The sequence below is a fragment of the Mesocricetus auratus genome, unplaced genomic scaffold, assembly GCF_017639785.1.
Source record: "Mesocricetus auratus isolate SY011 unplaced genomic scaffold, BCM_Maur_2.0 Super-Scaffold_100707, whole genome shotgun sequence".
NCBI classification, from domain to species: domain Eukaryota; kingdom Metazoa; phylum Chordata; class Mammalia; order Rodentia; family Cricetidae; genus Mesocricetus; species Mesocricetus auratus.
The window spans coordinates 4257797-4281390 of NW_024429269.1; the positions used below are offsets into that span (position 1 = coordinate 4257797).

The window sequence follows — 23594 nt, forward strand, 5'->3', positions numbered from 1 at the left end:
TGATACTAAGGATAACTAGGGAATCATTAGCATGAGTGGGGTCTGGTGACTCCTATAGTTGCCCAACCCCAGGCAGGATGCTGCCATCCCTCCTCTGGACCTCTGCATGAAGACTTTCAGTGCTTCCCAAGCCTTCATGCCCATGTCCTACATTCCTCTCTGCCTCCGGAGTGCTTCCTCTTTCCCAGACACATTCCTGATATGAACTTTGCCAGTGAAAACTCTAGAAAATACCACTTCAAAGATGAGACTCTTAGGTGTGATGTTGGCTTGGTTTGTTTGAAGTTAATAATGACCTCATTGCTAGTGGGAAATAGATTGTGGTAGTCTGTAGTATGCTGTGCTCTTAAGTCAAGTTATCACCTGTCACCCTTGAGCTCAGTTATTAGTGAAAGGAAACCAAGCGGCTCTACTACAAGGCTCTACTACAAGACTACTACAAGGGTTGTAATAATCAAATGCAGTAGAAAGATTCAGAAAAACCAAATTGAACAAACAAAATAGCAACACCCCCACTGCAGGGAAAAAGGTCCAGCCAAAGAAACACACCCTGAGCAGAGAAAGAAACACACACACTTTGGCCCTGCAACCAGAACCAAAGAAATGTACCCTGACCCTGAAACCCGTGCCAAAAGAACAAACACACTTTGTCCCCGGAATCAGAGGTAGTAAAAGAAATGCACCCTGGCCCTAAAATTGGAGCCAAAAGGCTAAAAAGGACCAAAGAAAGAAACATACTTTGGCCCTGAAACCAGAGCCAAATCTGACCCTAATCCTGTGCAGAAGACTAATCAATTCTCGAACAGAGCTCTAGCCAATCTGAGCTCAGCTCTGAAATCTGACCAATCCCCACCCTGGAAGCCCTATATAAACCCTGTGTCTGTTCAGCTTGTGGCTGTTCACTGCCACTGTGGCAGCCACTCTCCTGGATTCTTCCCTCCCAAAAAAACCCCTCGGATGAGCTTTGGGTGAAGATCTTCTTTTGTGGCGGCGGTGGAGCAGAGGCGACCCTGAGCAGAGCAGAGTGAGCAGGGCTGTAATACTTTTGCCAGGGAAACCTTCGCTTGGCAGAGCGGAGTTGTTACACACCTCTCTCCGCTCTCCATTCTCTGGGAGCAGAGCTGAACTGTAGTAACTTCACCGGAGAAACCTCCTGCAAAGCAAAACTGCTACACTGGGCCGACATCCCCAGCTGGAAGATGCTGTCCTGCCTGAGCAGAGTAGATACACTGGGGAAGCCTTTCCCTGAGGCAAGGCTGTAAACTGCCTTGGCTCCCCAGCTCCAGGAGACTTTTCCATCTGAGCTGTGGAACACTCAGTATTCTGTGACTCCCACGTGCCAGAATACCTGACCCATCCCGATCTGCCCGAAATGCCTACACCCACATCTTGGAGTTTTAAATTCTCAATGTCAAGATGTAATCAAAGAGCTTAAGACTTTCTACAATTAGTTCCAAAAGAATCTTACTTATTGTATAAAAAATCATACCGACAGTTTCTGAATACCAGAGCTTTCCTTGTTGGTTTAGGGCTCTGCTTTCCCTTAACCTTTCATTGGTAGGAATTTCCTAAATGATTGGGCCAAGTATCTTCAGCAGCATTCCCCCTTGCTTCCTTTAGCAAACTCGAGAAGAATGCCAGACAATGAACTGAATTCCAAGTAATGGAATTCCAGTCCTGGGTGGTTAATCTGCAGCAGCTTCCTTAGAGTGTGGAGGTTAGGATTCACCTCCATCAAGTGCTCCCAAATAGTGATTCCCATTTCATACCTACTGTTAGATCTTAACACCTTAGTGAGCCGAGGTCACTTACTGTTGCAGCTGGAAGCTCTCAGTCCTTTTCTTCTCAAGGGAAATAATTCAGGAGACACAAATGATTTAAGCAGAAATGTAATTGGCAAAGCAAGGAGAAACTGGAGTGGGCTGCGCCTCAGACAGGTATCAGCACAGTGGATCCTTCCTTGCGAATCTGAAGGTTATATATTTTGAGATGGGTGACACATTCATGAGATAGGGTGACCCTTTCTCCCTCTGAAATCATGATGGACCAGGCCTTCCTTTTAGGGTATGTTTTGTTCCCTCTTGATCCTCTTGAAAAGTCCACTAAGTGGTTTAACCACAATGAAATGAACATAATAATGAAACCAAGGTCCTTTGAGGTCGCATACCTTTCCTTAGTGTGCACATGCAGGAACTGGGAAAGTGCCCTGGAACCGTGGTTTCTTTAAAGGGCACATCCTAACTGCAGCTTCAGGGATGCTTAACCACACAGGAGCACCAAGACCTTCAGAAGACATATCTACCAAGACACAGCTGAGGTTTGCCTTGGTCATGCATAGCCAAGTCCTTGCTTACCCAGTATCAGTGAAGGGTGTATTACTTGGTGAATTGTTAGTTCAAGGTGTGTATTTGTGTGTGTTCTGGACCACAATGGTAGGAAATATTTCTTACTGTAAGTTATAAGGTACCACTGTACCTAATATCCCTGTCATGGTCCAGTGCCATGTTAGTGTTAGACTACCCATTCCCCATAATTCTTAGAAAATAGACAATAGAAGATAGAATGGAGTTAGATAAAATTTATGTGTGTTTGTGTGTGTGTGTGTGTGTGTGTAAGGAAGTGAATATATGTTTGTATAGTGAAAGTAATTATAAAGCAACCCTGTGAGAGGATGTATAATATATAAATAGAAATGTGATGTACACATTTGAAGACACGAGCCTCCCATATCTTATATTTTCTGTATCCTTCCTATGCATAGTGTTCACAAAGTATTCAGAGGAATGAATGGGAAAATAAACTCCTGTGTCCATGTCATTGGTTGCCTCCTTTATATATATGCCAAATAGACTTGTCCAAGAGGAGATTTAGAGATGTAACCACCATTAGACCCTTGGATGCATGATATGGCACTGGTCTTCAGACGTAATCTTGTGGTTTTCGAAGCCCAAATTCTTACCCTTTGTTTTGTGACTAGCAACATGCTACTGTTTGTAGTCTCTAGTGGAAGGGCATGTCAGCTCTGATGTCCCTGGATTAGTTCAATCCACTCTCACATATGATGGGCAGTGACTTTGGTCATTGGGACATTTCAGTCTCCATGTGCTGGAGACGTGGATATACATCAATGCCCCTGGAACAATTTGTTATCCCAAAGTATTTTTGGATAAATTAAAAACTGGAAGGAAAGGTGTGGTCTCCAAGTCCTGAGTCATAATCTTCTACTTTTAGCTTGAAATTGGACCAGTGAGCCCTTGCCCTGCCTGTTACACACAGAGAGATCTTTATGCACATCCAGGACATGGAGGCATCTGCAGGCTAGGTTGGGCACTCCATAGGTGCAGACCTAGGTTGGGTGCTAGACTGACATAACAAGGCTGGTCTATGGCTAGGTTTGATAATGTCCCAAGATAGAAAGAAGCTATTTGGAATGTCAGAGAAAAGACTCACAATGCAGGTGGAGTTTCCTTCATAGGGAAGGATGGGGTAACTTCCCATGGGAGATTTTCAAAGATTTCCTGAATCACACCCGCCTGACCCTCCTTTGTCAGAGGACATGATGTTTTCTTCTGGGGTCCCCCCAGTACCTACAGCACTTCTTTCAGCATGGAGTTTGACATTCTTAGAGTGTAAGACAGGGAGCTAAGTCTGTGGCTAACTCATCTGATATAGAGACCAACCCATAGTCAGTGTTCCTCAGACGCTTGTGCTAGGTTGAGAGAGAACAAACATACTTGGCAAACAGTGCTAGGTTCAGAGCTTAGCAGTTTGATTTATCCCCGGCAAACATGGCAGCAAGCAGTATTTGAGACCCCAAGCTTAAAAATATGGAGCATCGTGAAACATGAGTCAAGGGAATCCTCGAGGCTTTTGAGAGGGTGAGGGCTCTTCCCTCCCTTTGTGTCTCCTCCAGGATCCATGGGATAAACTGAGCCACAGACACAAACATTCCGGGCCTTCCCCTGGAGCCCGAGGTTATGCCCCAACTGAAGACGCCCACTTGAAAGAGCCTCCGAGTCTCCCAGTTAGCACAGATCATGGGTGCCCCGCTGTCTCCCTGGGAATGAGAAAAGCAAGAAGCACTATGTGTAAGAGGTCAATGGAGCCATCCAGCAAGGGGATATGGAGGGGTGGCTAGGGATATGAGCAAGGGCCTCCCTCCTGTACTCCTTCTGGGAACCTAAGAATCATGGGGTACGAGGAGGAGGGGTGTGGTATGGCTGAGTACCTGGCACTTGCCGTTGGTGCCTGCTTCCTTCCAGGCACAAAGCATGCTCCTGGAAAGCTGAGTTACCCTCTTGGCACATGCTCTCCAGTGAATCTGAACCACCCTCAGCTTCTTCAGTTGCATGTTCAAGCCTCTGGTTGAGCCTAGCAAAGTAAGGAAGCTAGCCTGAGAATGAGCATGCCTTAGCTACCCACAGCGAGCAGCCCCCACACATCAGAATGGAGGTCCCAGAGGGTTGCAGTGCCCAGCAAGTCAGATTATCAGGTCCCATAGTGTGGATGGTTTCCTGCAAGACCGCACTCTGTCATCTAGGTGTCCCAACAAGCAGTCCCTCTGCTCAAGCATATGCCTAGAGGACAGGTCTCTTTCCAGAAGCAAGCCAGTCCCTTACCAGGCACAGTATATAGAGATTTCTCTTGTGTCCCTATCCTTGCTCTGAAGCTACCCTTTGTCCTAGTGTTGAAGTTTAGAGCAGCCCAAGTGCTTGGGCAACAGTGACCCACATCTTGTCTTTAGAGAGATGAACGAAGACACGTGGAGTCACATCAGTCTTCTTCTAGGAGCGCTAAAGGAAACCCTGGCTTTCTCCCTACCCATCGTCCATGAGTGACCAGCTCTGCAGGAAAATGAGTGGAGTCGCTGCTACTCACTGCCCCTCGGAAACTACTGGTTTGATTACATCAGCAAATGGTGGACTCTATGTGAGGCTAACAGATGTGTGACCCAAACACTTTTTATGGAATCTATAAAAGTGGCCATTGCTTTCAAGTTTTGAGATTCTTCTACGTCTCATGTATTTGCAGGGGATTTTATCTGTATACTTTCATTCATTTCATCAACATGATGTAGTTGAGGGAGGCATTGCTGTTATTTTATGGATGGGGAAAATGATGATGATGAAGGTAATAAATGCTGCCACAAATTCAAACCTGAGTCTTCCCTCACCGAAACCATCATTCCGCTCGGCAGAAGGCAGCCTATAAGTGGCCTTCTTACTGGCATGAAGGCAAGGTGCATACCGTGGCCATGTGTAGATGCCCACTCTGTCATCCAGCACCGGTCCCAGGAGCTCTCCTTCTGTGGCAGGCAGATGGGCATTTTGACCTGATTAAATTGGACTGGTGTGGCAAGCAGGAGCAGGCAGAGGTCACTGTCAAGGTGGGGTGGTTTGTAATCTTTGTGAACAATGATCTTTTGCACTTGTTTTCTCTCCAAGTTGATGTCGCTGAAAGTCTTGGTTCCCATGACTACAGTGATGTTCACCACTGCCATTTCTAATCTGAAGAGTGAATACAAAAGCACCATAGCTGACAATGGTCCCTTCATATCTTCAGACACATTTCCAAACAGTAGAACTTACCACAAAGTAGTATAGAATGGTGGGTATGCTGTGGAGTGAGAGTCTAGAGAGACCAAGGAGGTCAGAGATGGGGACCAGACCCAGATGGATCTCTGAACAGGTGAACCAGTAGCTCAGAGGAAGCTCTGACCAACAGTACCCATTGAGAAAAGAGGATGCAAACATGTCGGAGACAGGAATCTTGGCTCTCTTAATTGACTGCTACATCCCTATCTCTTGCAACTGTACCCAGTAGGAGCTCAATGCATGCACAATGAATGAATGGATTTAATGTGTCTTAGTATACAGGTGGTGGGCAAGAAAAGGGAAGCCTACATTGATTTTTCTAACACTGGTGCTGAGCTACAAGAAGCAGCCAACTTGGGATATAGCTGATCAAGTCAAGAGAGATGACTAGATAGGAGAAAACTTCAATCCAAAGCCAATGGACACAGAGCCTATGGGTTCAAAAGCTTCATGTACTAGTGACTAGTCCAGACCGCATGTGTATTACATGTGACATAAATTAAGGCAATGCCCAGACACTTACAGGGTTCTTGGGAAGCAATGTGCTGCCGTCAGAACCCACCACTGATGGATGATGGAGCCTCCACACAGATGTTTCCCAAGCATCTGGATACTCACTTGCCATGGGAATTCACCATTCTGGACTTCTAGCAGCTCACGGAACGGCAGCCATGATGAGTTTGGGAAGGTAGGCCTGTGGCCACACAGAACTGATTTTGAGAGAGAAAGCAAACAGACATTGGTACACGAGGGGCCCAGACATAAGGGACCCAGACCAGAAATCCTCAGTTCACATTCCCAGAACCTTCCTAGGTGAGGTCAGAGTGGCATCTGAGGGAAATCAAATGAGAAAGCCCACAGGACAGATCCTAGAGGTATTTTACCTCCAAACTGAAAATGGCAAGTGCAGGAAAATGCAAACTAACAAAAATGGACCTGCCACAGAAATCATCAACACATATTCTATGTTTAAAGGGTGATGGAAGGGCAATGGAAGGAAAAGCAACAAATTTACCTATTAATGCTGTTGCTTGATAGAATTGTAAAATAGCTGTGAGTGACTTCGAGGAAGATGAGTACACACACACACACACTCACACACACACACATAGAGATAGATAGGTGAAGATAGATAGATAGATAGATAGATAGATAGGTAGATAGATAGATAGATAGATAGATGGAGAGAGGAGAGAGAGAGGCCAGAAAAGCAGATCAAATACAGCAAAGCCACTCTGAACCATAATATATGCCAGCATCCTTTTGTGGGGGGTTTCTACTGTAATTCTGCAGAAAGAGTGCCAAACATTTGCACATCTGGTCTATCTGCAGAACTTTCTCTATGGGACATCTCCCAGGACCACAGAGCAAATGTTACATGAACCGACTTCTTACAGCAATGTGACCTAATAAACATTTTCTAAATTAAATGTATCCCTATTCAACTCCACAACTCCGCTGCCTCTTTCAGGGTCTGGACCTAGAAGGAACCTCGATTCATTTACAGAGAGGGAGTTGAGTAGGGGAAATACAGCCAGTTGTTGATCTTGCCCTAAGTCCCCTGTGCTTCTAGAACTCTGGGTCCAGATCCTAGGGGATTCACTGTAGGTAGCATCCATATCCAGTCCAATAAATATGTTATAATCAATGAGGAATCACAGTCCCCTCGTTTCCTGAGCCAGATTCCATCTACTGCCACCTCTAGTGGAGAAGAGCTCTGGGTATCTGGGTAAGATTTTATGTTCTCTGGATTTGGGTTAGAGACCTCTAACTCTACACCCTCTGGAGCTCCCCATCCACTCTAGAGGGTCCAATGGTGAGGTGGCAGGCTTTTCCCTACCTTTTGTTCTGGGCTAACCAGACACTAACCTTCGTGGTCCTGGGCATGTCCCTTAGATGCCATGAACAGTGCAATTAGAAGGGAGAGCATCATGTTGTCATTCCAGTCTGGTGTTGCCCACCTTGATGTCCTGCCTACACTGATACAGCAGCAGCTGCAGCTGCCACAGTTGGGCATCACAAATGCATGGCAGATCCTGACCTGGTGACATCACAGTAAAGGCTAGGATTAGAGAGGAGGAGCAGGCACAGCCTGATTGAGCCAAGTCCCTCTCCCAGTCCTTTCTGGTTATAGACCCCTTTGCATTGCAGCAAAGGGACAGCCTGGATGCTTCATGCTGACCATCATCTGCCTGTGTTCTCTGGCCCTGCCCTTGACCCTGAGCACTTTCAGGAACCATCTATTCTACTGCCACCTCTTGCAGTGAAGAGTTTTGGCTCGGGACTGGAGAGATGGCTGGCTCAGAGGTTAAGAGCACTGACTGTTCTACCAGAGGTTCTGAGTTCAATTCCCAGCAATCACATGGTGGCTCACAACCATCTATAATGAGATCTGGTGCCATCTTCTGGCCTGTAGACATACATGCAGACAGAACACTGTATACATAATAAATAAATAAATGTTAAAAAAAAAGTAGGGGGGGGGAGAGAGACCTGGGATTGACATGTGAAGCAACCTTGTTTCTAATTTAAACTTAAAAATAAAAAAGACATAAAAAAGAAAATGCCCCCAGCAAAAAAGAGTTTTGGGTCTCTGGGTGAAATTTCATATTCTCTGAAATTGGGGCTCAAACCTTGTATGTGCATCTGTAGGAAACTTCAACCTGATCATGGGTTGGTTGGAAGAGATTAGAGTGTCAATGTTGCATTAAAATGTTACTTAAGATCACTCTAGGGTAGGTTGCAGAAATAGTTCTGTCAATAAAGTGCCTCACAAGTGCAAGGGCTTGAGTTCAATCTCTAGAAGCTGTGTTTTATTAAAATGGGGGTATGGTGGCACGTGCTTGTAATTCCATCACTAGAGAGGCAGAGGTAGGTAGATCCTTGGGGCTTGCTGGCTAGTCAACCTAGCCTACTTGGCAACTCTCAGGATAGCTAGAAACCCTATATTTAAAGAAAATATGCAGGGTCAATGGTGGGGCCCAGAACAAATGGCTTATAAATTAAGAACACTTGATGTTCTTGCAGAGGGCCTGGGTTCAACTCCCAGCACCCACATGTTGGCTCACAATGTCTGTAACTCCAGTTCCAGGGGATCTGATGCCTTCTTCTGACCTCCAGGAACACTATATATCACATGGTACACATATATGCAAGCAGACAGAATGCTCATACACTTAAAATAAAAACACACACATGTATACTTGCTCTTTTGCTGTGGAAAGATGCTCCTACAAACACAACTTAAAGGAAAAGTGTTCCTTTTGGCTCACGGTCCACCGTGGGAGAGAATCATAGTGGCAGGAACTTGGGGAAGCTGGCCACATTGCTTCCATCGTAGGAAGCAGAGAGAAATGAATACTGGTCCTCAGCTTGCTTTCTTCTTTTTATTTAGTCTAGGATCCCAGCCTAAGAGATGGTACTGCCCATAATTGATGTGGCTTTTCATACCTCAGTTATCTTAATTTAGACAATCTCTCAGAGGCTGTCTTCTAGGTGATTCCAGATTCTGTCATTTTGACAGCATTAGTCATCACACAGTCCCTTGTCCTCTCTCTCTCTCTCTCTCTCTTCTCTCTCTCTCTCTCTCTCTCTCTCTCTCTCTCTCTCTCTCTCTCTCTCTCTCTCTCTCTCTCTATGCCCTTTGCCTGCTCTGTCTTCCCTTATTTCCAATGGGTATCTAACACAGTCTACATCCTCAATATTGCCATTATATTCCCCCTGTTAGGTTCTAACTCCGGTGAGGGCAAGGGTCCTTTCTTTTTCTTTGCTCTTACATCCTCTGTTCTTAGCATGGTACCCAGTACTTAGTAGGAATTTAATAAGTAGTTGGAATTGAAGTGGGTGGGGACTACCACAAAGGGGTCAAAATATAAACTCTGGGAATTTACCTGTTTACCCTTAATATGAGAGTATGTGTTTCCTTCACCCTCAATGCTGACCTCTCTTGACATTGTTGTAAAACACCAGATGAGGCCACAGAAGGAGAATGTTTATTGGCTGGTTAGGGTCTTCCCTGAACCCTCAGTTTGTTCAGACAAGAGCCCACTGGGTGCTGCTAAGCAAGAGACACGAGATGATGGTCCTAGGGACCACCCCATACAGCTAGCACCCCTTTGCCTAGCTCACAACTGAGCCATATAGTAACTCCTCATTGCCTTCGCTTGAAGATAGCATCCCTAACCTGTGAGTTAGGATAACAGTTACCCAGCTCCGTTTTGCAGAATGTAAAGGTGTCTTTTTACCATACTAGTCCATTCTTATAAAGTCCAATAAAAACCTGCTGCACTCTCTGTTGTGTGGCATGGTCTGGTGGATGTCCTCAAGCTGCCCTTCTCTCCTCCTTACCCCCAGAGACGTTTTGAATGTCTTATTCAAAATGTGTGCCTTGGTCTCATTTCTATTGCTTCCACATTAAGAGATCCCTCATCCCCACATCAGAATGAATAATGGGTGTCTGAGAAGTCTCGCCTCCTACTCTGGGTAGAGGCTGTTCCATCCTGGCCCCACCCCCAGGGTCTGTATTATCTTGAGTAAATCATTTAAAGTCCATGAGTGTCTTCTTCCCTCATGAGTGTCCGAGAGCATTAATTAAAACTATGAGAGAGTTAGAGGTTGTTTGTCTAAAGGCCTGAGTCTTCCCCTCTCCCCACAAAACAAGGGAAGGGCTTGCTTGACATAGTGTGTGGAATTTTTATGCACACTGAAGATGACAGCAAATGACTTCATTGTCTGATGGAGTCATGAGAGCAAACCAATGCTCTACACCTGAGGTGTACCTCACTTTTTAATCGAAGGGGGAGCAGCAAGGTGACCTCCAAGTTTAGGGCTAGAACAAGTCAGAGATTTTGATCTTTCCCTGACTCCAAATGCAAATATAGTGGTTAAGTTGTGGCCTGTGTCATAGATCTTTCTTGTCATTGTCACAACAAATGTTGCTATGACCACAGTCATCCTCTCACCAGCTGAGAGGGCTGTTGCTGGAAAATCCCTCTGAGATGAAGTACTCCCAAGTTCCTTATGGGGTGGTGGAAGCTGCATTTGAAGGTGGGTGGATAGTGTAGAGTCTGCACTATCATGTAGTATGAAGGCCATCTCCTGTCAGCTTGGTAACTGCCTATTAGTCATGGACACTGTGAACAGAGGGACACCTCCAGGGACAAAGTGTCCCCAGTAAGGTTCATGCCCTTTGCTGGATACTGGTGAGGCCCTCTGCCTGTAACACAATGCTCCAGTTGTGACAGTGGGTTTTATTGTTACCATGGTAATGGTTCCCCACACTGCACCACTGAAGATTTGAGGTCAATCCTTGATTCCATAGGTAGAAGTTATAATCAGCTGTCCCCATGCCATAAGAACTTGGGCACAAATGGAAGATGTCACTCCTACTTAATATCTGCCTCCCTATATCAGGTCACTTGTTTGACTGAGATTTGGAAGAAATTAAGAGCTCTGACAAGATTTTTCCCAATGGCCTTGAGGACAACCTTGCAGCAAAGGCACCAGGAAGGGGAGGGTGATAGGACTGCAGTGTTTGCACAGAGCAGTATAGGACTATGAACAACTGCAGCTCTGAGCTTCCTGCTCTGCTTGCACACCACTGGCTATGCTTGCCCAGAAATGCTTGAGGTGCCTCATGTCTTCTCTCCCAGTCTTGTGCAATAGTTCTACAGTCATTGTCCCGAAATCCAGCTGCAATTTTCCCTGGGCCACAGTCAGGACCTTTATTCTGGGTGTGTTCGGTACCCTCCTCAGACAAGGTGTAAAGGTCCTGTGTCCTTTTCAGCAATGATTCTGCTCCCTCTTCTCCAAGGGCCAAAGCTGGGGAAGCATGTGGGTCAGCTGAGCTAGCCCACACAGTAGACCCATGTCCCCTGGGTCTGCAGACCACTTATGGCTAATTCTTGTGGGTGGGCCTGTTCCATGCAAACCAAGGAAAAACTATCATGGTGACAAGGTCCCATTCTCCTCTCAGGCTCCAAGTGTCTCTTGTCCATTCCCTATACTCTCCTTCTAAAGACTTCCTACATCTTCCCAGATGTATGGATGCATTCTAGGACTATCCCAAGTGCCTCTTCCCTACCAGCACCCACTGGGTTCACAAACAATCCAGAGGTTAAGGGAAGACCCTACCCAGCTGCAACACTCTCAGCTCAGCCAGCCACACTCTGGATTTCCCAGGAAAAAGTCAGTATTTAGCTTTGGGAAATGCTTGGCCCTGATACCCGCTTAGCTCCCCTAAACACACTAGATAAAAATTTGCAGGCTAAGCCTGTAAGTTTGCACACAAAGCTTCCCAAATAAAACATGGAACATCAGCTAAATGTACATTTCAGATAGTATCTTTTTTCTATTTGAATGTCCCAGACATTGCATGGGATATATGTAAACGTAAAATGTCATCTTTAATGGTGGAGCATACCTGTAATCCCAGCACTCGGGGGGCTGAGGCAGGATTGCTGGGAATTCAAGGTGGGTTGAACTACTTAGTGAGTTCAAGCAAGTCTAGGCTACAAAAAAAATCTGCACCAAGAGCAAACAAAAAACAGAAGAGGGTGTTACTAATTTTTACCCTTCTCCGCATCCTTCTCTCAACAATGACCCAAGCTTTTCTTCAAAAGTCCAGAATATCACTGGTGAGGACTTTGATACCACCACCAGGAGGATGTCATTCTAGTTGCCTCTGGAGCTTCAGCCAGACAGCCATCCCCAAGTGACGTGTCTTACCCTGTCCCTTCTTTTGAGTTTCTGCAGGTTCTTTTAGGTCCTAAAATTGCTTTCTCTACTTTGAGCCCAATGCTCATCCAATTCTAGGGAGGAGAAGGAAGGTGCCCACTACAGTCTACAGAAGACTTCTTGCCTTAGTCTCTGTTCTGTTGTGGTGAAGAGACACCATGACCAAGGCAACTTATAACAGAAAGCATTTAACTGGGGACTCATTTACACTCTTAGAGGGTTAGAGCATGACCATTATGGTGGGAATCGTGGCAGCAGGGAGACTGGCATGGCACTAGAGCAGTAGTTGAAAACTTACATCCTGATCCTAAGATAACATGCAGAAAGAGGGAGACTGGGCCTCTGGCACGGGCATCTTTTGAAACCTTAAAGTCCACCTTCAGTGATACACCTCTTCCAGCAAGGCCACGCCTACTCCAACAAGGCCCTCCCTCCTAATCCTTCTCTAACAGTTCCATGAACTCTGGGAACCAAAGGTTTAAATATATGAGCCTACATGGGCCATGCTCATCAAACCATCACACTTTTTTAAACTTAAAAAAATCTTTGATACCTTTCACCAAAAGATATAAAGCATATATACAAGTCAAACCTTTATTAGTATAAATAATCATTCATTTTAAAATAACTCTGGGATACACATGATTTTATCATTTACTAAAGATGAAGGCAAATTTGCATACTAGAGAGGTAAGTGAGCTTTCTTAGTTCCATATAAAGAATTAAATCATGTCAGGTGTTGTGGTACCCATCTTTATCCCATTTCTCAGGGGCAGAGGCAGATGGATATCTGTGAACTCAAGGCTAGTCTAGTCTATATAAAGAGTTTCAGGATAGCCAGAGTTATATTTCAAGACTCTGTCTCAAAAGAAAAATCTTGACTCAACATTTGACAAGCTATCTTCAATGTTTTTCAAGGTTGATCAAATTTTTCATTTTATAATCTTCAGTGCTGAGAATACAACTTCACATAAACATGTAGTATAAAATTGCAGAAAGATGGACCTTTTCAGAAATCATTGGAAACTCTTAATCCCAAGCAAAAACTCACTCAACAATTTGTGAAACTCAATACCTTGAACAGCAGTTTTTTAAAAATCAAGTACTCTAGCCCAATACAATGTAAAGATACCCTGATTAGGTATTTACATTAAGAGGAATGATTGTAGGAAAATATGGAAGGTCTCTTTCCCATCATGAAACTGTCTCTGTAAGAACAGGAAGCTGTAGGAGCAGTAAACACACCACAGTCCATGACACTCGGTAGCCTTGACTCTGAGTTTGAGACAGTGTTTGTTGACATTGTGAAACATGGAACACACAATGCAAAGCATACATGCTATATGTTCAGAATCAGACATGCCAAGTCACACAATGCCACACAGGCACGCTCTGCCCAAAATGCTTTGGATCACTACTCCTTTTATTTTCATTCACTGTTACTCAAGTTTTCACAGCTCCCGCATTCAGTTATGTGAATCCCAAACGGGTTTGTGACCTTCATTTTAAGAAGTGAGGGTCTATTGAGAATGTACTCTGTGGAACTGCACAGGCCCAGTCTGGGTGGCTGGGTCCCATGGCTCTGCTACCATCATGTGTTTTGCCACCCATCGGGACATGGAGAGCTGATGGAGATCTTCTATGTTGTGGTCATAGGTGGTAGGTATATCAGAGTTCTTCAGAGGAACATAACCAGTAGAATGAGTACACATGTATCAAAAGTGGGATTTATTAGATTGGCTTATACAATGTGTAGTCCAACAATGGCTATCAGCATGCCAAAGAGGTAGCCACTTAGTCTACAAAAAAGGCCCTCTCAGCAATGCTCACCTAGTGCCAGCCTGGTGGCCAGTTTGCAAGTCTCACCTGACTTTCACAGGTGTGCACCAATGTGATAGGCTCCCCAGAAAGGGAAACTCGTGAACCCTAAGAAGAAATAGTTACAACAGGACAAAGAACCAAGTGTCCAAAGAAGGCTGGGTGATAAGGAGTCAGGCCAGCTGTAAGAGAAATTCCAAGGAGAAAGTCTTCAAGGATGAAGTCCCGGGTGAAGCAACACAGAAAGAAAATGACTTAAGAGGAATCTTCATGACTTCATGTGAGCTCTCAACACAGCCATTATGACATCGATAGCCTGGCTAACTTAAGGAACCTGAGCAGCCAGCTAGCACCAATGACTCAGCCCAGCCTCCTAACCTCCAGCTTGCAGCACAGCCAGGGCCATGATCCTACCCTCCATTCTGCTGCTTGTTGCTCACACCCTGGAAGCAAATATTGGTACGTGGACTTCTCTCCCTCTGGCCAGAGCTGCTGACCCAAGCAGGGGCAGCCAGGACACCTGCTCTCCTCGCCTCCCTTCATCCTATTGATATGTGGTGAGCATTAAGGACAAAGGAGACAGCGGACACGACCCGTGAGTTAGCTAACAGGCCACCATGAGGTCACCTCCAAGAGCACAGACCCCTTACCCATTCCTCTTAGGGGCTACTTGTCTAATCTGGGAGTTGGACTTGGAAAATTAAAATTCTACCTTACCAATACCAATGAATGAGGAAGTACCCAGAGCTTGGGCCAGGGAGTAACCAACTGACTTAATTTTTCTCCCGGTTTCTGTGATAAAATACTCTGACAAAAGCACTTAAGGGAAAAAGGGTGTATTCTGGTTCTCAGTTGAAACTTACAGTCCATCACTGGTGGGAAGCAGAGGAGACAGGGCAGTTGGTCATATCACACCTACATGAGAAATACAAGAGTGATGAGTGCACGCTACTGCCTAACCCCCGTTCTCTTCTTATACAATCCAGGTTGATTTTACAACTTTGGGGTGGGTGGAAATTAGCTCAAAGCCACACCACGGGGACACAACATTGACTTGCACCAGTCTGAGCAATACCCGGACATCCCTCCAGTTCTCTTGACACTACCTCTGAGCAGGGCCAACCTGTCTCCCCAGCCTTCAGTGTGACCTGGGGACACTCCATGGAGTAGGGCATGGGGACAACATTAGCAGAACTGGTCCCTCTGGGGTTCAAAGGGAAAAGGCTCCGAGTCACTCAAATGACTTCTCACTGTGGAAGTAGCTGATATTGCCTTCAAGTTTTGTGTTCTGGCTGCTTCCACGTTGGCATTGTGGAGTGTTCTCAGGACCAAGGATGAAAAGAGTGAAATTTATCTGCCAGTCCCATGAGGACTTTGGTGCAAATGGCTTTGAGAAGTCCTGGGTTAACTGTGACTTGAGGATTTTGCTCTATGTCAGGCACTTTAAGGGACACTTCAAATAACATCACCATGTTTGATCTGTAGGCTAGCTTAATGGGATGAAGTTCTTCATGCCCATTTTAGGCATGAGAAGAAGGGAGATAAACAAGGCTAAATAGTGTTCCTGCTACTCCTTGGACAAGGAGATCACAAACCAGCCTCTGCTGTCTGCTCAGAGCCTAGGTCCCTAGCAATTCCTGTAGCTGCATCAGAGGGGCCTGGAACGCACACGCACCCATCAGTCAAGCCTCTCTCTGGGGTTGTCTTGATATACCGGCTCCTACACGTACACATTCACATTTCTAGCAAGATAAATCACATAAGGCTCAAATGTGTATTTTTTAAGTTATTACTTTTTAATTGTTTGTGTGTGTGTGTGTGTGTGGTGTCTCACGGCGTGCATGTGGAGGTCAGAGGGCAGCTGTAGGAATCAGCTGCCTCCTTCACAGCATTTTGTTAGTTCCCCTTGGCAACGATAACTTTCCCTACCGAGCCATCTCACTGACCCCTCAAATCTGATTTTTATCCTAATCTTTTCATTCAAGTTTATATATCACAAGTACCTCCCCCTGCATCATTATAAGCTCCCCACAGGCCTTGTTTTCACATCTAAGAAACAGTTTAGGACACAGATACCATGGCACCAGCTTGTTTTCTATGAACCCCCTGAGGGGACATCTTCCAACATGCAGATTTTCCCCTTCAGACAATTCCAGCATAGAATCCTTCAGTCAGAGTCTCCAGGTTTTTGAGTGCCTCTCTCACAGGTATGGTCCCATCCTCAAGGCAGCATCACCAAGACATGCAAGCTGCTCTCTCCACTTGGAGATGGCATCCTGGGGTCAGGGGAAGATAGAAGCACTCCACAATGAGCTGATGTCACCATAACACAACTGAGTTACCTAAGACTACATAGACAACAAGGAATGTCCAGGGCAGGGGCCAGGTTGGAGGAGGCTTCACCGAAGAGTGATTCTTAGAGGGAAGCCTAAACAAAGGGCAAGCAGGCAATCCAGGAGCAAACATTCCCAGCAGAGTGCTGAGGAGCAGGGAGCCTGGCTTTAGATTTTGGTCAGGCCACTGGCTAGGCTGGGTGTCCTTAGACAGGAGACTTAACCTGGGTCAGGGGTAGCACTGCTTCAGTGTGATCATGAAAACAAATGTGAGGCCATCTTTCGACAGCGCCAGATACAAGGTGAGCACTGTGAGTGAGTTTGGTGAACAAAAACAACGTCAAGGCCGAAAGCCCCGAATCTCTGTGTTACAGACAGTTTACGGCTCTGGATATACATTGCTCAGTCCAGGCTTTCTTTCACATCCCAGAAGCTGCAGTCTCTGTCCCCAAGTAACACAACCATTCTACATGGACTAGATGACAATAATAAAGGGTTCTGGTGGGTTCTGGCACTTTTCATGATTCCTTGGGGGTCTTGTGCACCTCTTCCTTACCCAGGGGTTCTGTCACTTCAGCACAGACTAAGTGGTGTAAGTCACACCAATACCTTCTCACTGGTCTTTAGGCTAGAAGTGCAATGTGGAGATCCCAGAGTGAAGGCGATGATTGACAGGACCATGCCCTGTGTGAGCACTGGGGGAGAACTTTCCACTGTCCGTGTTCTGACATTGAATGGCTGGTCTGGGTCTTTGCTTCCTTCCTCACAGCCAGCTGTAGTATCTCTCTTTGCATTGACTCTCCCTTCAGAGAGAATGTGTGTGTGCATGCATGCGTGCGTGCATGTGTGTGTGTGTGTGTGTGTGCGTGCACACTTGTATGTTTGGAGCAGGGCACATGTGTATGCACGTGTGTGTAAAGGTCAAGGGACAAACTCAAGTGTTGTTCCTCAGTCACTGTCCACCATGTCCTTTGTGACAGGGTGTCCTCATTGGCCTAGAATTCACCAATTAGGTGAGGCTGGCTGGCCAGTGAACCCCCAGAGTTATGCCTGTCTTTGCCTCTTCAGCGCTGACATTACAACCATGCTACCACTCCTGGGTTTTTTTTTTTTCACATGGGTTCTAGGGCTCTAACACAGGACCTTGTGCTTGCATGGTTCAAGTTTTTACTGAGCCATCTCTCCACCCAGGCCTCTATTTTCTTCAGGACCAGTCATGTGATGGTCAGCAGATTAATCTCATCCCACAAATCTGTGTTACTTTGTGAGGGGAGCTGCTTGCCAGTCCTGTCACACAGTTACTAGACCTGTGTGTACCTCTGCTGGTCACACTCTGCCCACCACACAGGAGCTGACTTTTGAAATTACTTTCTTACAGTTTCACTGAGTAGAGACAGGTTTGGTAAGGCTGCCAGCCTGAGATCCCATGCAGGATGTAGACAGAGCAAACACCTTCACCCCATGTCCAGAGCCATGGTCTCCTTCCTATCACAACAGAGAAGCCTTGGTGACCTGACTTTAGAACATCCCCAGGGATTTCCTCCCCAAGGTAGAGCCCACCTGTCCTGCCAGAGGTTGACTGAGGATCTATTTTCCCCTTGGTTTTTCCATTCTCACAGAATGTGGTGTGAGACCCCTGTATGATGGCAGAATTCGATACACCAGGATCATAGGAGGGCAGGAGGCTGAGGTGGGTGAGTTTCCATGGCAGGTGAGCATTCAAGACAACGGACATCATTTCTGTGGTGGCTCCATTATCAGTGAGTGGTGGATCCTCACCGTGGCCCACTGCTTTTATTCTGATGAGATTTCGTAAGTATTGAGGGTTCAGGTTATTTGGGGGTGGCATGTACTCAGCCACACACAGACTGTGAGGAGGGATCCTAGTGTAATTATTCCCTAGACAGACAAAAAAATGACTCCCCCTTTCCAGTCTGGAGACTCTGATGCAACTGACCTGAGGCACTTCCTGAGGTCACCCCCTGTCCCTTTTAGGGACACCTGCAGCTGACAGAGCCAGAGGGCTTGACCCTTTATCTCTCTTAAGATATTCAGGTGTGGGGCTGGAGAGATGGATCAGAGGTTAAGAGCACTGACTCCTCGTCCAGGGGTCCTGAGTTTAATTCCCAGCAACCACATGGTGGTTCACAGCCATCTACAATTCAATCTGGTCCCCTCTTCTGGCATGTAGGCAGAACAGTGTATATGCAATAAATAAATAACCCTTTAAGAAAAAAGATATTCAGGTATTCCTAGGAGGCCGTTCTAACTCACTTCCTTGGCTGTCTGTTGCCCCCTTTCTTTGCTCTCATGGAGACTGATTTGTCCTAGGCCATCCGTGGGTACCTAGCATTGACTGACAATTATCTGTGCACCGAGGTCTTTGCTGGGACTTTTCTTATATACTAACATTTGACTTTACAATGACCTTTGGAAGGACATAAAAGAAATCATTATTTCATAGGTAAGGAAACCAAAGTCTGATGAATGTATATGGCTTGCCCAAGTGCATACCCAGTAAACAAAAGCAAGAAAGAAATTCTGGCTTTTGCCTTCACTTCCTTTAGAAAGTTCTGCTTCATTTAACACTAGTATCTCATTCAGGTCTGGAAACCCCAAGGACACAAGTCTACTCCTTCTGTTAGCATCTGAATATGCCATCACCCACTGGTTCATGTGTTTGAACACTTGGTCTCCAGGTTGTGTGCTGTGTTGGGGAACCTGTAGGAGTCTGGACACTAAATGGAAGGAGTAGGTCACTGGATGGTGGACCTTGATAACTCAGCCCACTTCCAACCACAGTCTCCATCTGCTCCAGTTTCATACAAATGGATATACATAGCCTTACCTTCCTGTGCTGTGCCTTCTCTGCCATGGTTACTATGTCTTAAACTGAGCCCAAATAGGCTTCTTACACAGTTTCTTCTCAGCTATTTGGTCACAACAACAAGAAAGGTAGATAGCATGCTCTTTCTGCAATCTTCAAATCTTTAACCCTTCTAAGCAACTGCCCTAGTAGGACAAGCCCTAAGGGCCTCCTGAATTGCGGCAGGGTTAGAATTTTTAGACCTGTTGACTTCTGTTCACTCAGGCTTCCTTTCTTCTTCTTCCTTCCCTCTGGTTCTGTGCTACCAGTCCAATAGAACTGACAGTCATAGTGGGAACCAGTGACTTAACTACCTCACCCATGGAAATGCAGGTCACCAGTATAATTCGCCACAAAAACTTTCAAAGACTCACCATGGACAATGATATCGCCTTGTTGCGGCTAGCCACACCCATCAAGTTCAACGACCTGACAGTGCCAATCTGCCTGCCTCTCCATCCCGCCCCTTCCAGCTGGCATGAGTGTTGGGTGGCAGGATGGGGTGTAACCAACGCAGGTATGTGACTGCCCAGGGCCTCATGGGAACTATGGCATCTGGGAGAGCAGTGAGGAAGGACATGAAGGAAAGGGTAGTGGAGTGACTTTGAATGGAGGAAATCTCCACACACTGGGCTCTTGGGAGCTTCGGCTCAGCCTCTTCTGGGTGCCAGAGAGATGCTGTGGCTGAGATGCCAGCTCTGGACCAATTCCTGGGTGTGGTCAGCCCACACAGAGTGGTCCTTTCTATGTGTTTAATGGAATTTCAAACACCATAGCCGTTCAAAGGCCTCTCTGTTCTATTCTTAGTTCTCACACAATAATGTCTCCTACCTAATTCCTATAGGCTTTCATGATGCCCAACCTCAGGTTGGGCTTCCAATGGTCAGTCACTCTTAGAAGTTAATGTTACCATTTAGGACATTTAGGCTGTTACTTGGTCAAAATAGGAAATATATGTGGAGTAGGAATGTGTGAGTAAATCCCCACTTGATGTCCCCCTAAGAAAATACCCCCAAAGCAAAGTAGTTGGTAGGACAGAGACAAGAACCACACAGCCTAAACTGAAGCAAGCCTCTGGCTCATGCCATGCCTTATGTGAGCTGAGTCTGGAGTCTGACTTCTCTCAACAGCTTAGCAGAGGGAAACAGGTAAGAGCGTGGCTTCCAGCTCCAGAGACTTAGAAGGAGGCAGATGGTGACCTACAAGGTTAAAGCACCCTGTGAGGGGAAAAAAAACCCTACAAACTTCCGTGATGAGAGTTGAGAAATTCAGACAAATTTTTGCTACTGGAGGCCAAGGTCATCCCTTTTGTATTAATTATTTTTGTGTAAGAGCAAAATATCTCCCAGATATTTGTGAGAAGAAAGGGTTATTTTGGCTCAGGGTTTCAGGGATCTTGGTCCATTATTTGGGGAAGGCCAGGAATAGCAGTTCTGAGCCCAGGGGTGAAAACATGAGACAGAGGCTGCTCACACTGCATTAGGCCAGGGAGCAGAGAACGAGAACGGGACAGAACCAGGAAGCAAGAATCACCCTCAAAGGCCTTCTCCTAGAGGCCTACTTTTACCAGCTAGGCCCTGCCCCATAAAGGTTCCACATCCTCCAAAATTCGCCCCCTCCACTAAGAAACAGGTGTTCAGAACACCAGTCTGCTCTGAGAGACATTTCAGCTTTAAACATGTTTGTGCACACGCATATACAAATACATGCATGTAAATTTTCTAGGGCTAGGAGTGGGGTGCTATGCTCACATAACAGACAATAGTGATGGGAGTTGAGGGAAAAGGCTCACTAGTGTGTTTCCTGTTGGTGGAGTCAGTCTAGAAGAGGACTAAGGTTCTAACTGAGAGGAACACTTGTAGGAGGCAGGGTTAATTAGAAGAGCTTAGGTGTATGATAAAGTCCAAGTGTGGGTTATCCAAAGGCTGTGGGCACTGAGTCTATGAGGGCCATGAAGGAGAGTGTCTTTGGCTGGTGCTGGAGGGTAGGAGGCTGTCTCCAGGCCAAATCAGCTCCATCGTCTGCATAGAGACCCCCCCTACCCAACCTGGTGGCTTCTCCAATATGCGTTCTCTCTATGCCAGATGACAAACATTCTATGAAGACCGACCTGATGAAGGTGCCGATGCGTATTACAGATTGGAAGGAATGCACAAAGGTGTTTCCAAAGCTGACCACCAACATGCTGTGTGCTGCATATGATAACGAGAGCTATGATGCCTGCCAGGTAACGAGGGGCAGCAGGCCCCTCCTCAACCTGTAGCCCGCAGGTGCTTCCCCTGCAAGAGTGTCTCCTCTCCCCTAAGACTAGATTCAGATTCTAGAGTGCAAGCTCCAGAAAGGGCTCAGTCGGTAAACTGCGTGCCATGCAAGCATGAGGACCTGAGTTCCATCCCCCAAACCCATGTTAAAAAGAAACAAAAAGCCAGATGTGGCAGCATGCACTTGTATTTTCAGCATAGCGAAGCCAAGAGACTCCCTAGGACTCTCAGGTCAGCCAACCTAACAGACAAGTCCATGCTAGCCAGAGACTATCTCAAAACAAACAAAACAAGCCAAAACAAGCAAAACAGACAAACTGAAACCAAAACCAAAAAAGGACCAATAGTAGTTGTGAACACCAACACCACGTCTGAGAAACTAGAGCTGAGGTTGCCCTCTGGCCTCTATGTGCGCTTGAACCTATGTGTACACTTAGGAGCATTTATATGCACGTACACACACACACACACACACACACACACACACACGCACGCACGCACGCACGCGCACGCACGCACGCTGTTTGAAAAGCGCATGGCATGAGGGCCTTGAGCCAAGGCAGGGATTTAGAGTCTTTGGGTGAAGGCTATGCGCACAGTAGCCCTGGAGCTGTTGCCACCTAGAGGCCAGCATGCAGCAAGTCCACAGATGATTGCAGTCTTCTCAGACACTAAGCCCACAGGGTCCGCCTCTTTCCCCATCTGTCTCTGCCTCTCTGGCCATCATGCCTAGTCTTTGAATGGAGAATCTGGGAGTGGAAGTCTTGTCCTGACTGAGCTCTCTGCCCATTCTGCTGCACTTTTCTTCTCTGCCCTTTCCAGACCCTGCTTTGAAAACCTCACACCCCTGACCCACTTTTCCTTCTACCGATCTTCCGTACCCTGTCTGGAATTTCTTTCTCATCAAGCCCCCACCCCCACCCTGCACACTGATGGTCTTGTGTGCTGCACCCTTTGACTCCACAGGGCTGCTTGTCAGCAGCCCATCTCTCCTACGGGGCCAGGACGGGGTGGTCACCTTGCTGATAACCAATTTGGACAAATGTATTTGAGTAGGCAAGGCAATGGCTGCCTTTCCATGATGAGCTCTTTCTGGCTCAACGGGCAATTTAAAGTGGAGTTAATATTGCACTGTGTTCTCTGCCCACAGGGCGACAGCGGGGGACCGCTTGTCTGCAACATGGAGCCTAGCAATAAGTGGTACCAAGTGGGCATCATCAGCTGGGGCAGGAGCTGTGGGAAAAAAGGCTCCCCAGGAATATACACCCTGGTGTCAAACTATACCCTGTGGATTGAGAACATAGCCCAGATAGAGGGGAAGCCCCTGGATACTAAGTATAAGAAGGTCTCTGTCAAGAAGAAAGGGAGAGAGCGCAGCCAGTCCTCCAAATGTTCAGCACTGGGCTACCCCCAAAGCTGGCTCCTGTCCTGTCTTCTGCCCTGTATGCTACTCAGAGCCTTGTACAGCTGGGAATAAAGCGATGCAGTCTCTAGCCCCCGGAATGTATATGAAAATGTACTTTGCGGCTGACTATAAATCTGAGCCAACATCGTAAAGATTGGGGTGAGGACAGAAAGAAGAGACCCCAAAGAGAGGCTGGAGCTCTGGTTCAGGGACTGAATGCAGATACAGTCTGACAGAATGTACTGGTGACAGCTCACTCTGATGAACCTACCCATCACCTGTGGGAGCTGGAGAAATGGCTCTTCAGTTAAGAGTACTTGCAGAGGACCCAGGCCTAGTTCCTGGTGTTCACGTGTTTGCTCATAACCACCAGTGACTCCAGTTCCTGTTTGGGCTCCTGCACACTATAGTACATATACATAACCCCCCAGAGACACATAGGCTTTCTTCTTTACATCAAACTAAAGGGAATTTAGAAATGGCTCGAATGGAAGTTGCCTGATCTGTTTGACTATGACATGGGAAAACGAGTCTCAAAGAGATGAAGTGACTTGACTGAGATCACATGGCTGTTACATTTTA

At 46.4% G+C, this 23594-nt stretch overlaps 2 protein-coding genes across 6 annotated transcripts; one reads left to right on the top strand and one right to left on the bottom strand.

Annotated features, from left to right (window-relative positions):
- Nucleotides 1–3757: 3757 nt before the first annotated feature.
- Nucleotides 3758–7575, bottom strand: LOC101839577 (serine protease-like protein 51). 2 transcript variants are annotated; one of them, XM_040740745.1, is made up of 5 exons: nucleotides 7464–7575; nucleotides 6118–6304; nucleotides 5248–5507; nucleotides 4229–4371; nucleotides 3758–4057 (listed from the first exon to the last, which is right to left on the bottom strand). In XM_040740745.1, the coding sequence occupies exons 1-5, from the start codon at nucleotides 7525–7527 to the stop codon at nucleotides 3761–3763; spliced, it is 951 nt and encodes a 316-aa protein (XP_040596679.1). In that variant the 5' UTR covers nucleotides 7528–7575; the 3' UTR covers nucleotides 3758–3760. The 2 variants fall into 2 exon arrangements, with proteins under 2 accessions (XP_040596679.1, XP_005075315.1); XM_005075258.2 differs by having other exon boundaries at nucleotides 6213–6304; nucleotides 7464–7552.
- Nucleotides 7576–10571: 2996 nt separating this feature from the next.
- Nucleotides 10572–23124, top strand: Prss55 (serine protease 55). Of its 4 annotated transcripts, none has more exons than XM_040740688.1 (5): nucleotides 10572–10640; nucleotides 18100–18292; nucleotides 19616–19863; nucleotides 21431–21573; nucleotides 22758–23124. In XM_040740688.1, the coding sequence occupies exons 1-5, from the start codon at nucleotides 10592–10594 to the stop codon at nucleotides 23082–23084; spliced, it is 960 nt and encodes a 319-aa protein (XP_040596622.1). In that variant the 5' UTR covers nucleotides 10572–10591; the 3' UTR covers nucleotides 23085–23124. The 4 variants fall into 4 exon arrangements, with proteins under 4 accessions (XP_040596622.1, XP_005075317.1, XP_040596623.1 ...); XM_005075260.2 differs by lacking the exon at nucleotides 10572–10640 and adding an exon at nucleotides 14482–14606; XM_040740689.1 differs by lacking the exon at nucleotides 10572–10640 and adding an exon at nucleotides 14483–14606 and having other exon boundaries at nucleotides 18100–18191; nucleotides 19680–19863.
- Nucleotides 23125–23594: the final 470 nt, after the last annotated feature.